The sequence below is a fragment of the Tachyglossus aculeatus genome, chromosome 5, assembly GCF_015852505.1.
Source record: "Tachyglossus aculeatus isolate mTacAcu1 chromosome 5, mTacAcu1.pri, whole genome shotgun sequence".
Classification (NCBI taxonomy): domain Eukaryota; kingdom Metazoa; phylum Chordata; class Mammalia; order Monotremata; family Tachyglossidae; genus Tachyglossus; species Tachyglossus aculeatus.
In genome coordinates, this window is record NC_052070.1 from 38,100,043 (window position 1) to 38,116,419 (window position 16,377).

The window sequence follows — 16,377 nt, forward strand, 5'->3', positions numbered from 1 at the left end:
TTGGAGAAGGTTTTTGCGAATGCCATGTACTGCCTGAAAAACAGATGAGTTCTGGAGCAAATTAAGCCAAAGTGGTCTTTTGGAAGGCCAAGTGACTTGACTTAGATTAGCATATTTTGGACACATAATCAGGAGGACTAATTCTCTGCACAAGACACTAATGCTAGGAAAAGTCCAGGGAAAATGTGAAAGAGGCAGACCAGCAGCTAGATGGACAGAAACCATAACAACGATAACGGAAGAACCGTTAGCAAGGTTGCAAATTAAGGCAGAAGACTGGACTATCTGGAGAAAATATATCTGTGGAATCGCTATGAATTGGAAATGACTCGACGGCACTTGATAATAATAATAATTGGCCTGATATCCTAGAATTCATACTGCTCCCGAGGTTCTGGCCTTACACGATTCTAAAGTTAAGGGCCGTGGATGGATAATCAGATTTGCAGATATTTTTCCTAACAGGTCTGTTTGCTACAGGTATTCTGCCTCTCCAGTGGTGGAAAACATCTTTCCTCTCGCCCCTCCCCAAATGCCCTTCAGGGTTCTGGAGTAAAGTTATTGAGCTTTAGTAGATGGACAGTTAAAACTTGTCTTGATATTTTAAGCTGTAGCTATTACTCACTCGGGTACTGCATAGGAAGCATAGCAGTCATTCCAGCCCTTAGTACATTTTGACTCAATTAGTCATAATAAATCTTCTCAGGTGCCCTGTTAATTCTCAGTGGAAATGAGGCACTGAGTCCCAAGTGAATTAGGGTGTATGTCTTGAGTTATTATTGTTATGCACTTACTATGAGCCAAGCACTGCTCTAAGTGTTGGGGTAGATAGAAGTTTAACAGGTCCCTGTCTCACATGGGGCTCACACTGTAGGTGAGAGGAAGTAGGATCTTATCCCCATTTTACAGATGAAGAAATGGAGGCAGAGAAGTGACTTGCCCAAGGTCACACAGGATACAAGTGGCAGAGGCAGGATTAGAACCCAGGTCCTCTGACTCCAAGGCTCATGCTCTTTCCACTAGGCCATGCCGCTTCTAAGTTGCCAGATAATCAGGATTGTTCCAGGAAGGTCTTTCCTGAAGGGATGCACAAGTGTCCCATAGTTGAAGGATACAAGCTCCACCAGACATCATTCCACGTTCTCCACCTGATATTTATATGAATAGTAAAACTCCAAAGAGAACCATTTTAGAAGACAGAAATTCACCAAGCCACAGTCTTCCTAAACGGCAACATCATTTGCCTCTATAAAAGAAAGTTTAACAAGAGCTACATGTAAATGAAATATTGCCAGTGCTAAATTGGGAGAAAAAGCACAGGAGAAGAAAATAAAGAGCGCGCTGTGTCTTCAGCAAGCGACTTTAGATCTTTAATTTGAGAGCATCGGCAGTAGTTAAGCTGACTTTGGCTAGAAAGCCTGGAGTGGTAAGGAAATAAATGTGAAGGCGGGAGGAACTAGCAAAATGAACCATTGGCTCCTGCCGGTAAAGCAGTTCCTCTGCTTCCCGGAAACCGGGGAATGGAATTGGAAATCCTTCATCTGTTCCTGCCTGGAGCCCTGGGAGAGGTGATTTAGCGTGTCCCGGGTACCTCGTCACTCAAAGCAACTCAGTAGTAACTTCCTAGGTGGTGTTGACTGAGGAAATGCTGAGTTTAAGAGAATTGGAGGAGAGAAGAACGGAGTGTGGTTCAAGAGGTGTCAGAAATTGGAGCGGAATGCAGAGACTGGGGAAGAGAAGGCATTAGAATGCCCCTAATTTCTCATCTCTCACAGTCATTTCCAAGTAATGGACTGAAATATTTTATTAAAAATCATATTTAACTGTAAAAAGAAGAAGCGTGGCCTGGGGGAAAGAATGAGAGTCTGGCAACCTGGATTCTTATCCCAGCTCCGTCACTTACTTGCCTGCTGTGTGACCTTGGGCAAGTCACTTGACTCCTCAGTTCCCTTGCCTGTAAAATGAGGATTAAATACATATTTTAGACTGTGAGCCCACTGTTGGGTAGGGACTGTCTCTATATGTTGCCAGTTTGTACTTCCCAAGTGCTTAGTACAGTGCTCTGCACATAGTAAGCGCTCAATAAATACGATTGATGATGATATTCTCTTTCCTTCTCTGACTCTGAGCCCCATGTGGGACAAGAATGAATCCGACAACTTAAATTGGGTCTCCTCCAGCGCTTGATACTGTGATTGGCACATAATAAGCATTTAGCAAATACCACAATCATTATTATTATTGTATCTGGTATCTGAGAAGCAGCGTGGCTCAGTGGAAAGAGCATGGGTTTTGGAGTCAGAGGTCATGGGTTCAAGTCCCGGCTCTGCCAATTGTCAGCCGTGTGACTTTGGGCAAGTCACTTAACTTCTCTGTGCCTCAGTTACCTCATCTGTAAAATGGGGATTAAGACTGTGAGCCCCACGTGGGACAACCTGATCACCTTGTAACCTCCCCAGCGCTTAGAACAGTGCTTTGCACATAGTAAGCGCTTAATAAATGCCATTATTATTATTATTATTATCATTATCTTGAGACTATAACGTGCCACTTTTCAGTGATTCAGAAGAAACAGTTTTAGAAAATGTGGATTTCGCTATTTTCCAAGAATGCTTCTACAAGGCCACATGAGAGGCCACCGCTTTCTGCTTTACTATATACAGGCCTTATTTTTAATTCATGTGACTGTGTGCTTATTACTCAGCTTGAGAAGAAAATGGCATAAACGTCTGTGGTCATTCCGACACCCAGCTAATTCCCGGGAAACAGTCGTAATATTTTACCATTTCTTTGTGCTCTTCCTTTGTTTCCTTCTTGACATTCTGTACTCCTTTAGTTTTTTTTTCATTCATTCTTTCTTCTCTCTCTCTCCCCTAAGCTTCTCCTCTGGTTTGCTCCACATCCTCCCCTTTTAGTTGCAGCAATCCTGTTTCGGCATGGCTTGGTGAAAGAGCTTAGGCCAGGAGTCAGAGGACCTACGTTCTAATTCTGGCTCTGCCACTTGCCTGCTGAATGACCTTGGACAAGTCAGCTCATTCATTCATTCATTCAGTCGTACTAATTGAGCGCTTACTGTGTGCAGAGCACTTTACTAAGCGCTTGGGAAGTACAGGTTGGCAACCTATAGAGACGGTCCCTACCCAACAATGGGCTCACAGTCTAGAAGGGGGAGACAGACAACAAAACAAAACATGAGTTTATGCCCCATGGGTCTTGAACCACCGTTGGCTAAGGAGGATGGCAACCCTCTGCTAGTTTTTTGAAATCAAATTCTGGGCCTGTTGTATTTTCCCTCTAGTTTGTTCTCAATGCCCATGTCATAAGCTATTTTTCACCCGCCATGTTTCACCAGGGCCATTGGCCTTTCGCTACCCAAAACGTCTGCCGTGTTTCACCAGTAGAGTTGTTAATTTCTGTGTGCCTCAATTCCCTACTCTCAAAATGAGGATTCCATATCCGTTCTCCCTCCTACTTAGATTCTGAGCTCCGTGTGTCAGGGACCACGTCCCACGTGATGAACTTGTATCTACCCCAACACTTAAAGCAGTGCTTGACCATAGCAAAAGCTTAACAAATGCAGTGTGTTTATGTGTGTGTGTGTGTGTGTGTGTGTGTGTGTTTGTAAACTCCTAGCAAAATTCCAAGGGGAGTTGTCAGCCAAATTTGAGCCATCTTTGCGTTTGCGAATGTGGACAAATCCACAAGGAAGGGAGTGCATGCCGTGAGCTCCCTTATAGGCTCAACTATGTTTGAGCTTGAAAAGACTTGCTCAGTTGAAAGGGTCTCTTCTCTCTCAGCTAAAGCCCCCGTTCTCTCTAGAAAAAGAGGGGCTGCAGGCAAGTAAGTCAACTCCTGGGGAGCCACTCACATTCTTTCCCCCAGGCCACGCTGCTTCTTTTCACAATTTAATATGATTTTTAATAAAATATTTAAGTCCATTACTTGGAAACGACTGTGAGAGAAGAGATATTGGCGGCATTGTATTTAACACATGTATTTAACAAATACAGATAATACAAATACAGAAGTGGAAGTGGAGCCTAAAGGTCCCCTGCATCCTCTGCAACCCTCTTCTCTGGGCAGGGATCAAGGCCTACTTCCTTCCCAGAGACCTAAACCAACTAGCGAAACAGGAGATAATAATAATAATAGTGATGGCATTTATTAAGCGCTTACTATGTGCAAAGCACTGTTCTAAGCGCTGGAGAGGTTACAAGGTGATATTTATTTTATTTTGTTAGTATGTTTGGTTTTGTTCTCTGTCTCCCCCTTTTAGACTGTGAGCCCACCGTTGGGTAGGGACTGTCTCTATATGTTGCCAACTTGTACTTCCCAAGCGCTTAGTACAGTGCTGTGCACACAGTAAGCGCTCAATAAATAATTGATGATGAGGATGATGATGATGATCAGGGTGTCCCACGGGGGGCTCACAGTCTTAGTCCCCATTTTACAGATGAGGGAACTGAGGCCCAGAGAAGTTAAGTAACTTGCCCAAAGTCACACGGCTGACAATTGGCAGAGGCAGGATTTGAACCCATGACCATGGAGTTGCTCTGGTCCTGTTTCTGACCTTGGTGGGAACTAAAGAGGGGGTTTCTCTTAACCTCATCCCACCCTCCCTACCTTGTGCCTTCAGAAGGCAGGGTGGCTGGAGAGACAATTTGTGTATGTGTGGGGGTGGGTGTGGGTGGGGGGCATTCCTTGGAATCATTTCCAGTCCTCCTGGGGGCTCAAGTGGCTCCCTGGGAATTGACTTACTTGCCTGCACCCCCCTTTTTCTAGAGAGAACGGGGGCTTTAGCCGAGAGAGAAGAGACCCTTTCAACTGAGCGGGTCTTTTCAAGCTCAATCATAGTCGAGCCGATGAGGGAGCTCACGGCATGCACTCCTTTCCTCGTGGACACGCCAGCATTCGCAAACGCAAAAATGGCTCATATTTGGCTGACAACTCCCCTTGGAATTTGGCTAGGAGCTTACAAACACACACATGCACACACGCACCCTGTATACCGCTCAGATCATTGCTTTTCATTTAAGCTGTAACTTCTGTCTCATTTATGCATCAGTCTAAAGAAGAGGAGCTCTCAGGTGACAAAGAACCGGACTCAGAAGAGGATAAAATGAGCCACGTATTCCCTGCAGAGAGAGACCCCCCTGACCTTAAGAAAGCAAATGCGGTGGAAGAAAACGGGGAGCAAGAAGCCGAGCCCGTCCGCAATGGTGCTGAGAGCGTTTCTGAGGGCGAAGCAGCTGATGCCGATGCCAACTCTGGCTCTACTTCTTGTTCCGGCGATGTGGTGGCCTGCCCGCTGAAACCAGGTAAGCCCTTGCCTAGCTCTTCCTTTCCTTACATTCCTCGAGAAACGCCGCCTCCTCAAGGGGCACGTCAGTTGGCCGAGGGTTGCATTATACTCACCCAAGCGCCTAGTACAGTGCTCTTTTTTTAATGGCATTTGCTAAGCGCTTTACGATGAGCCAAGCACTCTATTAAGTGCTGAGGTCTCCCCCTTCTAGACTGTGAGCCCACTGTTGGGTAGGGACCGTCCCTATAAGTTGCCAACTTGGACTTAGTACAGTGCCCTGCACACAGTAAGCGCTCAGTAAATACGACTGAATGAAAGGGAGATGCAGGTTTATCTGGTTGGACACAGTCCCCGTCCCACATGGGGCTCACAGTCTTAATCCCCATTTTGCAGATGAGGTAACTGAGGCACAGAGAAGTGAAGTGACTTGGCCAAGGTCACACAGCAGGCAAGCGGCAGAGCCAGGATTAGAGCCCAGGTCCTTCCGACTCCCAGCCCTGTGCTGTAACCCTAGGGCACGTTGCCACTCGGCACATTGCGAGCACTCAGTAAACATGATTGATTGATTGATTGAGTGAGTGATAGGGTAACAATTGTGTCCCGATGATCCAGTAGATAGTTGAAAGACTTCTAATTTCTTACCAACCCACAACCTTTAAAAAAAGCAGTGTCCAGAGTGTCTTTTTATCTTCATTCATTCATTCATTCATTCAATCGTATTTATTGAGCGCTTACTGTGTGCAGAGCACTGTACTGAGCGCTTGGGAAGTACAATTTGGCAACATATAGAGACGGTCCCTACCCAACACCGGGCTCACAGTCTAGAAGGGGGAGACAGAGAACAAAACAAAACATATTAACAGAATAAAATAGAATAAATATGTACAAGCAAAATAGAGTTGGAAGAACTTTCCAAGGGAAAGAGGCATTATTAATATTTCTTTCAAGGCCTGTTTTTTCACCTGGATATGTAAGATATTCAGAGAGAGAAAAATTGATGTCTAGCTACTGGAATTTCTGACTCATTTGGGGATAGAAGGGTTGGCTCAAGTGTGGGGCTATACAAGTTAGTTCTTGCATGTCTGGCAGTTATTTGGGCTTTTAACCTGTGAAGTTCTCATGTATTTTCCTCACAAACGTACGTACTTATAAGCATACTAATAAAATCCGATATTCGAGTCAGCGTGGCTAGCATGCAGGTGATGATCTCGTCTGCCCTGGCGCTTAGTACAGTGCTTCTCCTGTAATAAGCGCCAAGCAAAATAGCACCGTTGTTATCATTAAGAACTCCATTCTTGACAAGCCCCTCATTAAAGAAAAACTCGTGTAATGAAACTCGGGCTCTGTTGGTATTGCGAACACATGTGCACAGTTGTTTCTTCCTCATGTCCTGTTGAGCTAAATTCACGTTGTCACAAGAACATTCCACGATTCCCCTAAAGCATTCTGTCGAAAACACAGTTTATGGACGACCTGACTGTCCTTATGTGCCGTGGTAATGTAAGCATCTTTATTTCTTCTGGTCGTACTAGTGGGCTGGATCAATCAATCAATCAATCAGTCGTATTTATTGAGCGCTTACTGTGTGCAGAGGACTGTACTAAGAGCTTGGGAAGTACAAGTTGGCAACAATGGATCAAATGGATCAAATTGATTGGCCCCGGACGGGCTGTTGCTCATCCCTGTATTGGGTACCAGGCATAAAGGAAGCCATATATCCTATCAATCAATCAATCATATTTATTGAGCGCTTACTGTGTGCAGAGCACTGTACTAAGCGTTTGGGAAGTACAAGTTGGCAACATATAGAGACAGTCCCTACCCAACAGTGGGCTCACAGTCTAGAAGGGGGAGACAGAGAACAAAACCAAACATGCTAACGAAATAAAACAAATAGAATAGATATGTACAAGTAAAATAAATAAATAAATAGAGTAATAAATATGTCCAAACATATATACATATATACAGGTGCTGTGGGGAAGGGAAGGAGGTAAGGCGGGGGAGATGGAGAGGGGGACGAGGGGGAGAGGAAGGAAGGGGCTCAGTGTGGGAAGGCCTCCTGGAGGAGGTGAGCTCTCGGTAGGGCCTTGAAGGGAGGAAGAGAGCTAGCTTGGCAGATGGGCAGAGGGAGGGCATTCCGGGCCCGGGGGATGACGTGGGCCGGGGGACGATGGCGGGACAGGCGAGAACGAGGCACAGTGAGGAGATTAGCCGTGGAGGAGCGGAGGGTGCGGGCTGGGCTGAAGAAGGAGAGAAGGGAGGTGAGGTAGGAGGGGGCGAGGGGACGGACAGCCTGGAAGCCCAGGGTGAGGAGTTTCTGCCTGATGCGCAGATTGATTGGTAGCCACTGGAGATTTTTGAGGAGGGGAGTAACATGCCCAGAGCGTTTCTGGACAAAGACAAATAAATAGTAAATAGAGCACAAGCCTGGAAGTCAGAGGAACTGGGTTCTCATCCCAACTCTTCCAGCTGTGGGTCCTTGGGCAAGTCACTTCATTTCTCCATGCTTCAGTTTCCCCACCCTTAAAATGGGGATTCAGTACCTCTTCTTCCTCCAAATTAGACTGCGAGCCCAGGGTAGGGTAGGGCAGGGACTGCGTCCTACCAGCTTTTCTTGTATCTATCCCCGCATTTAGTACGGTGCTTGGCACATAGAAAGTGCTTAACCAATACTATAGTTATTAGGGTATTAAGTTAATTAGTTTTGTTCTCTGTCTAGACTGTGAGCCTAGGGTAGGGTAGGGACCGTCTCTGTATGTTGCCAACTTGTAATAAGAATAATAATAATAATGGCATTTATTAAGCGCTTACTACGTGCACAGCACTGTTCTAAGCGCTGGGGAGGTTACAAGGTGATCGGGTTGTCCCTCATGGGGCTCACAGTCTTCATCCCCATTTTACAGATGAGGGAACTGAGGCCCAGAGAAGTGAAGTGACTTGCCCAAGGTCACACAGCTGACAATTGGCGGAGCTGGGATTTGAACCCATGACCTCTGACTCCAAAGCCCGGGCTCTTTCCTACTGAGCCACGTTGCTTCTCCAGTACTTGTACTGGAAGTACAAGTCTCTTGAGCACTCTTGCGAAGTACAGTCTCTTGTACTTCCTAAGTGCGTAGTACAGTGCTCTGCACACAGTAACCGCTCAATAAATACGATTGAATGAATGAAAAGCCCTGACATCTAGAGACTAGAATCATAAAGCAGCGGGCCCTGCATAGCGATGCTGAGTGTAGTCAATCAGTCGTATTTATTGAGCACTTACTGTGTTGCAGAGCACTGTATTAAGTGTTTGGGAGCATACAGTATAACAATATCAAGCACTTAGTACAGTGCTCTGCACACAGTAAGTGCTCAATAAATACTATTGAATGAGTGAACAATATTACAGACGCTTTCCCTGCCCACAACAAGTCTAGAGGGACTGTGCAGATATATGTCCTGTGTGTACATATCTATTCTATTTATTTTATTTTGTTAATATGCTTGGTTTTGTTCTCTGTCTCCCCCTTCTAGACTGTGAGCCCGCTGTTGGGTAGGGACTGTCTCTATATGTTGCCAACTTGGACTTCCCAAGCGCTTAGTCCAGTGCTCTGCACACAGTAAGCGCTCAATAAATACGATTGATTGATTGATTGATCAGCGCAAAGCCTGTGGCAGTTTTAGCGGGGCCAGGCAAGAGTGTGGATGGCTTTGCAAACCATCAGCACTCTGGAAAAGCAGCTCAAACTCCCATCCTGTTGGTGGTGGATTACCTCCTCCCTCTGTCCCTAAGCAAATCATATGTAAGCGCTTATTAAGCGCTTAGTACAGTGCTCTGCACACAGTAAGCGCTCAATAAATACGACTGAATGAATTGAATGAATACGATTGAATGAATGTAAGTAATAGTAATAATTATGGTATTTGTTAAGCGCTTACTGTGTGCTACGCATTGGACACTAAGCACTGGGGTGGATACAAGCAAGGCGGATTGGACACAGTCCCTGTCCCACGTGGGCTCACGGTTTCAATCCCCATTTTACAGATGAGGTACCTGAGGCCCAGAGAAGTGAAGTGACTTGCCCAAGGCCACTAAGCAGACAAGAGAAGCAGCGTGGCTCAGTGGAAAGAGCTCGGGCTTTGGAGTCAGAGGTTGTGGGTTCAAATCCCGGCTCTGCCACTTGTCAGCTGGGTGACTTTGGGCAAGTCGCTTCACTTCTCTGGGCCTCAGTGACCTCATCTGGAAAATGGGGGTCAAGACTGTGAGCCCCCCGTGGGACAACCTGATCACCTTGTAATCTACCCAGCACTTAGAACAGTGCTTTGAACATAGTAAGCACTTAATAAATGTCATTATTATTATTATAAGTGGCAGAGTCGGGATTAAGCGGTTGGGCCAAAGCTCGTTGCTTTGTCCATCACATATGTCTCCCCCTTCTAGACTGTGAGCCCATTGTTGGGTAAGGACCATCTCTGTATGTTGCCGACTATACTTTCCAAGCACTTAGTACAGTGCTCTGCACACAGTAAGTGCTCAATAAATACCATTGAACGAATGAATATCTGTCTTCCCAGCCATGCTCACATACCATCAATAGCATTATCTTCAATGACAATTCTGTGCCCCCCTCGAGACTGTAAGGTCACTGCGGGCAGAGAATGTGTCTTCCAACTCTGTTATATCGTACTTTCCCAAGTGCTTACTACAGTGCTGTGCACACAGTGAGCACTCAATAAATATGATTGAGTGGTTGATTGTTATAATATATACAGAGTATACGCATTTGCAAATGAAGGTGCAAAGTGGGCTGATGACTTTTGTGGTCACTTTAAATTTCGATTTCTATTTTTCCTTTATGTTTCCCATTTTTCTCAGATGGTGGCAGCAAGCCACCCAATAATCTTAAGATTCGTAGCCAAACAGTTTTTTGTAGACCACAGGTCTAGACGCAGAAATGTGAGGGAAATAAAATTATCCTCATTCAGTCCTCCTGTAATTTCTTCCTCAAGGATGAGGCTTAAATGTGGTTGAGTAAAGCTCGAATATTATATTCACTCAATAATAAGGAGAAGCTAGGCTGCACACAGTAAGCGTTCAATAAATATGATCGAATGAATGAATCAGTGATTCAAAATGGTCACTGAACCAAACTGCAGACCTGTCCAAAAAAAAGTTGGCCACTCTGAGTGTCAAAGGACCACTGAGCCTTAGTGGAAAGAACCCAGTAAGCGTTCGATAAATACGATCGAATGAATGAATCAGTGATTCAAAATGGTCACTGAACCACACTGCAGACCTGTCCCAAAAAAAGTTGGCCACTCTGAGTGTCAAAGGACCACTGAGCCTTAGTGGAAAGAGCCCAGTAAGCGTTCAATAAATACGATCGAATGAATGAATCCGTGATTCAAAATGGTCACTGAACCAAACTGCAGACCTGTCCCCAAAAAAGTTGGCCACTCTGAGTGTCAAAGGACCACTGAGCCTTAGTGGAAAGAGCCCAGTAAGCGTTCAGTAAATACGATCGAATGAATGAATCAGTGATTCAAAATGGTCACTGAACCAAACTGCAGACCTGTCCCAAAAAAAGTTGGCCACTCTGAGTGTCAAAGGACCACTGAGCCTTAGTGGAAAGAGCCCAGTAAGCGTTCAATAAATACGATCGAATGAATGAATCCGTGATTCAAAATGGTCACTGAACCAAACTGCAGACCTGTCCCCAAAAAAGTTGGCCACTCTGAGTGTCAAAGGACCACTGAGCCTTAGTGGAAAGAGCCCAGTAAGCGTTCAATAAATATGATCGAATGAATGAGTCAGTGATTCAAAATGGTCACTAAACCAAACTGCAGACCAGTCCCAAAAAAAGTTGGCCACTCTGAGTGTCAAAGGACCACTGAGCCTTAGTGGAAAGAGCCCAGTAAGCGTTCAATAAATACGATCAAATGAATGAATCAGTGATTCAAAATGGTCACTGAACCAAACTACAGGCCTGTCCCAAAAAAGTTGGCCACTCTGAGTGTCAAAGGACCACTGAGCCTTAGTGGAAAGAGCCCAGTAAGCGTTCAATAAATACGATCGAATGAATGAATCAGTGATTCAAAATGGTCACTGAACCAAACTGCAGACATGTCCCAAAAAGAGTTGGCCACTCTGAGTGTCAAAGGACCACTGAGCCTTAGTGGAAAAAGCCCAGGCCATGGGAGTCAGAAGGCCTGGGTTCTAGTCCTGACTCTGCCACTTGCCTGCTAGGTGACTTTGGGTAAGTCACTTCACTTCATTGTGCCGCCATAAAACCCATATTCAGTCCTACTCCTTTCATTCATTCATTCAGCCGTATATATTGAGCGCTTACTGTGTGCAGAGCACTGTACTAAGCACTTGGGAAGTACAAGTCAGCAGCATACAGAGACGGTCCCCACCCGACAACAGGCTCACAGTCTAGAAGGGGGAGACGGACCACGACACAAAACATGGGGACGGGTGTCAAGTCGTCAGAATAAATAGAAATAAAGGTAGTACTCCTTCCTCCTTAGACTGTGAGCTCCACTTGGTACAGAGACTGTGTCTGGTCTTGAATCTCCCCACAAGCTTCGTTTAGTACTCTGCACTCAGTAAGCACTTGATAAATTCCATTGATGATTATCTACCCCAGCGCTTAGTGCAGTGCCTGGCACATAATAAGCGCCTAACAAATACCATCCGTATTTTTATAGGGGAAACAAAGAATAAGGATTTTTTATAAAAGTGCTGCGGGGCTTAAGGGGAACAAAGCCAAGTACGTACTCAACGCAGTGGGAGGGCGGATGAGGAAATGAGGATCTAGTCAGGAAAGCCATCTTAGCGGACATGATTTTAGGTGGGGAGAGTTGCGGACTATCAGATCTTAATGCGGGGGGAGTTCCAGACCCTCCGGACAATTAAGATGGGAGAAAATGAGGAGTCGTAATAATAATCATGGTATGTGTTAAGCGCTTACTATGTACCAGCCACTGTACTAAGCACTGTAGTTGATCTAAAGCAAATCGGGTCCTTGTCCTGCATCGGGCGCACAGTCTTCATCCCCATTTGACAGATGAGGGAACTGAGGCCCAGAGAAGTGAAGCGATTTGCCCAAGGTCCCACAGCAGACAAGAGGATTAGAACCAGTGACCTTCTGACTCCCGGGCTCATGCTCTAGTGCTTGGCACATAGCGCTTAACAAATACCATCATTATTATTATTAATACCTACTACGCCATGCTACTTCCGTCGTAGTAGAAGCAGCGTGGCTCAGTGGAAAGAGCCCAGGCTTTGGAGTCAGAGGTCATGGGTTCAAATTCCGGCTCCGCCACTTGTCAGCTGTGTGACTTTGGGCAAATCATTTCACTTCTCTGTGCCTCAGTTACCTCACCTGGAAAATGGGGATGAAGACTGTGAGCCCCACCGCGGGACACCTGATCACCTTGTAACCTCCCTAGCGCTTAGAACAGTGCTTTGCACATAGTAAGTGCGTAATAAATGCCACTATTATTATTATTATTGTAGTAGTATTTCTTGAGTGCCTACTGAGTGCCCCCCCCCTTCTTCCCCTCCCCATCCCCCCCGCCTTACTTCCTTCCCCTCCCCACAGCACCTGTATATGGATATATGTTTGTACGTATTTATTACTCTATTTATTTTATTTGTACATATTTATTCTACTTATTTTATTTTGTTAATATGCTTTGTTTTGTTGCCTGTCTCCCCCTTCTAGACTGTGAGCCTGCTTTAATTCTATTTGTTCTGACAATTTTGATGCCTGTCTACATGTCCCCCCTCCATCCCCCATCTTACCTCCTTCTCTTCCCCACAGCACCTGTATATATGTATATATGTTTGTACATATTTATTACTCTATTTAATTATTTATTTTACTTGTACATATTTATTCTATTTTATTTTGTTAGTATGTTTGGTTTTGTTCTTTGTCTCCCCCTTTTAGACTGTGAGCCCACTGTTGGGTAGGGACTGTCTCTATATGTTGCCAACTTGTACTTCCCAAGCGCTTAGTACAGTGCTGTGCACACAGTAAGCGCTCAATAAATGCGATTGATTGATTGATTGTTGGGTAGGGACCATCTTTATATCATGCCAACTGGTACTTCCCAAGCTCTTAGTACAGTGCTCTGCACACAGTAAGCGCTCAATAAATATGATTGAATGAATGAATGAATGAATACTGGGTGCAATGTACCATGCTAAGCGAATGGATGAAGACAACAGAAGCGTGTGACACGTTCCAAGGAGCTTACAATGCAGATTTCAAATTTTACCCCTTGGATTGGCTATTCCTATTTAGGGAGATAAACGGTCAAAACTTAAAGGGGGCATTTAATAATAATAGTAATAATAATAATGTTGGCATTTGTTAAGCGCTTACTATGTGCAAAGCACTGTTCTAAGCGCTGGGGGGATACAAAGTGATCAGGTTGTCCCATGTGGGGTTCACAGTCTTAGTCCCCATTTTACAGATGAGGTAACTGAGGCTCAGAGAAGTTAAGTGACTTGCCCAAGGTCACACAGCAGACGTGGCAGAGCCGGGATTCGAACCCATGACCTCTGACTCCAAAGCCCGGGCTCTTTCCACTGAGCCACGCTGCTTCTCAAGTACATATTAGCTTGAGTTCAGGCGGTGTCCTCTGACCCATCAGGAAGCAGCATGGCCTAGTGGAAAGAGCCTGGAAATCAGAGGATCCGGGTTCTAATTCCGGCTCTGCCACTTGTCTACAGTGTGACCTTGTGCAAACCAATTAAGTTCTCTGGGTCTCAGTTCCCTCGTCTGCAAAATGGAGATTCAGTATCTCTTCTCCCTTCTACTTTCATTCATTCATTCATTCAGTCGTATTTATTGAGCGCTTACTGTGTGCAGAGCACTGTACTAAGCGCTTGGGAAGCACAAGTCGGCAACATAGAGAGACGGTCCCTACCCAACAACGGGCTCACAGTCTAGAAGGGGGAGACAGAAAACAAAACAAAACATGGAGACAGGTCTCAAAACCGTCAGAATAATTATAGCTATACACACATCATTAATAAAATAAATAGAATAAGTATGTACAAAGACTGTGAACCTAGAAAAGTAGCGTGGCTCAGTGGAAAGAACACAGGCTTTGGAGTTAAGGGTCTGGGGTTCGAATCCCAGCTCTGCCAATTGTCAGCTGTGTGACTTTGGGCAAGTCACTTAACTTCTCTTTAACTGTTACCTCTTCTGTAAAATAGGGATAAAGAATGTGAGCCCCACGTGGGACAACCTGATCACCTTGTAACCTCCCCAGCGCTTAGAACAGTGCTTTGCACATAGTAAGCGCTTAACAAATGCCATTATTATTATTATTTGGGACCCCAGAATGCAGTACAGTGGTTGGCACGTAGTAAGGGCTGAACAAATATTATTATTATTATTATTATTATTATTATTATTATTATTATTATTATTGTTGTTGTTGTTGTTGTTATTGTTATTATTATTATTATTAAAGAATCTGTAGTCCGCCACTAATTTAGATAACTATTCCTGGTGGGCCATATACCAGGGTGTTAATTAAAAAGAAAATAATGATGATGATAATAGTAATAATAGTGGAATTTGTCCCACATTAAGCAGGGAGAACAGATATTTAATCCTGAGGAAATTTGAGGCCCAGAGATATTTTCTGCGTGGCTCAGTGGAAAGAGTCCAGGCTTTGGAGTCAGAGGTCATAGGTTCAAAGTCCACCTCTGCCAATTGCCAGCTGTGTGACTTTGGGCAAGTCACTTCACTTCTCTGTGCCTCAGTTACCTCATCTGTAAAATGGGGATTAAGACTGCGAGCCCCCCGTGGGACAACCTGATCACCTTGTAACCTCCCCAGCACTTAGAACAGTGCTTTGCACATAGTAAGCGCTTAATAAATGCTATTATTATTATTATTTTCATTTTCTGATAGCTGACAGTGGCAGAGCTGAAATTAGAACCTTCATCTCCTGGCTCCCAAGCCTGTGCATTCTTCACCAAACCATCCTGTTTGGTCATTTTTAGAGATTTGTTTGTTTTTCATTTTGGTTTTTTCGGGTGATTTCTTTGAGACTTTTCACATAGCAACTGGTAAATGATACTTGTGATAAGTGGTAAATAGTTGATACTTACTGAAGCCGCCTGGCACAGAGAATAGAACACGGGCCTGCGAGTCCGAAGATCATGGATTCGAATCCTGGCCCCGCCACTTGTCTGCTGGGCGACCTTGAGCAAGTCCCTTTAACTTCTCTTTAATTTTAACTTATTTATTTGTTTTACTTGTACATATCTATTCTATTTATTTTATTTTGTTAGTATGTTTGGTTTTGTTCTCTGTCTCATCATCATCATCATCAATCGTATTTATTGGGAGCTTACTGTGTGCAGAGCACTGTACTAAGCGCTTGGGAAGTACAAGTTACTTCCCCTTTTAGACTGTGAGCCCACTGTCAGGTAGGGACTGTCTCTATATGTTGCCAACTTGTACTTCCCAAGCGCTTAGTACAGTGCTCTGCACACAGTAAGCGCTCAATAAATACGATTGATTGATTCTCTGGGCCTCAGTTCCCTCATCTGTAAAATGGGGCTTCGGACCGGGACCCCACACGGGACAGTGGCAGCGTCCAACCCGATTAGCTTGTGTCTACCCCAGTGCTTAGTAAAGTGTTGGGCACGTGGTGAGCGCTTAATAAATACCATTATTATTACTATTATTATTATGTATGTAGATGTGATTCTTGATGATGGGGCTGAACGCTTTTCATTGCTATTGCTTCTTATATCCACTTAGTGTTTCTTTCCGTGGTAATGTTCGAGGCTGAATAAATTGAGCCGAAGGACCCCCTTGACTAGCAAAATGATCTGCAGCCTGATGTTGGCCACCCCTTACCAACGACCCCCGCTGCTCTCTCTCCCTCCCTTCAGGCTCGGGTCTCCTCATCAATCATCAATCGTATTTATTGAGCGCTTACTGTGTGCAGAGCACTGTACTAAGCGCTTGGGAAGTCCAAGTCGGCAACATATAGAGACAGTCCCTACCCAACAGTGGGCTCACAGTCTAAAAGGGGGAGGCAGAGAACAAAAC

At 44.8% G+C, this 16,377-nt stretch overlaps 1 protein-coding gene across 1 annotated transcript in view; it reads left to right on the forward strand.

The window, feature by feature from the left end:
• Window positions 1-16,377, forward strand: part of EIF4G3 (eukaryotic translation initiation factor 4 gamma 3) — a 288,773-nt gene that overhangs the window by 185,077 nt on the left and 87,319 nt on the right. The window contains 1 exon segment of the mRNA XM_038747121.1: window positions 5,066-5,318. Coding sequence (XP_038603049.1) covers window positions 5,066-5,318 — 253 coding nt within the window.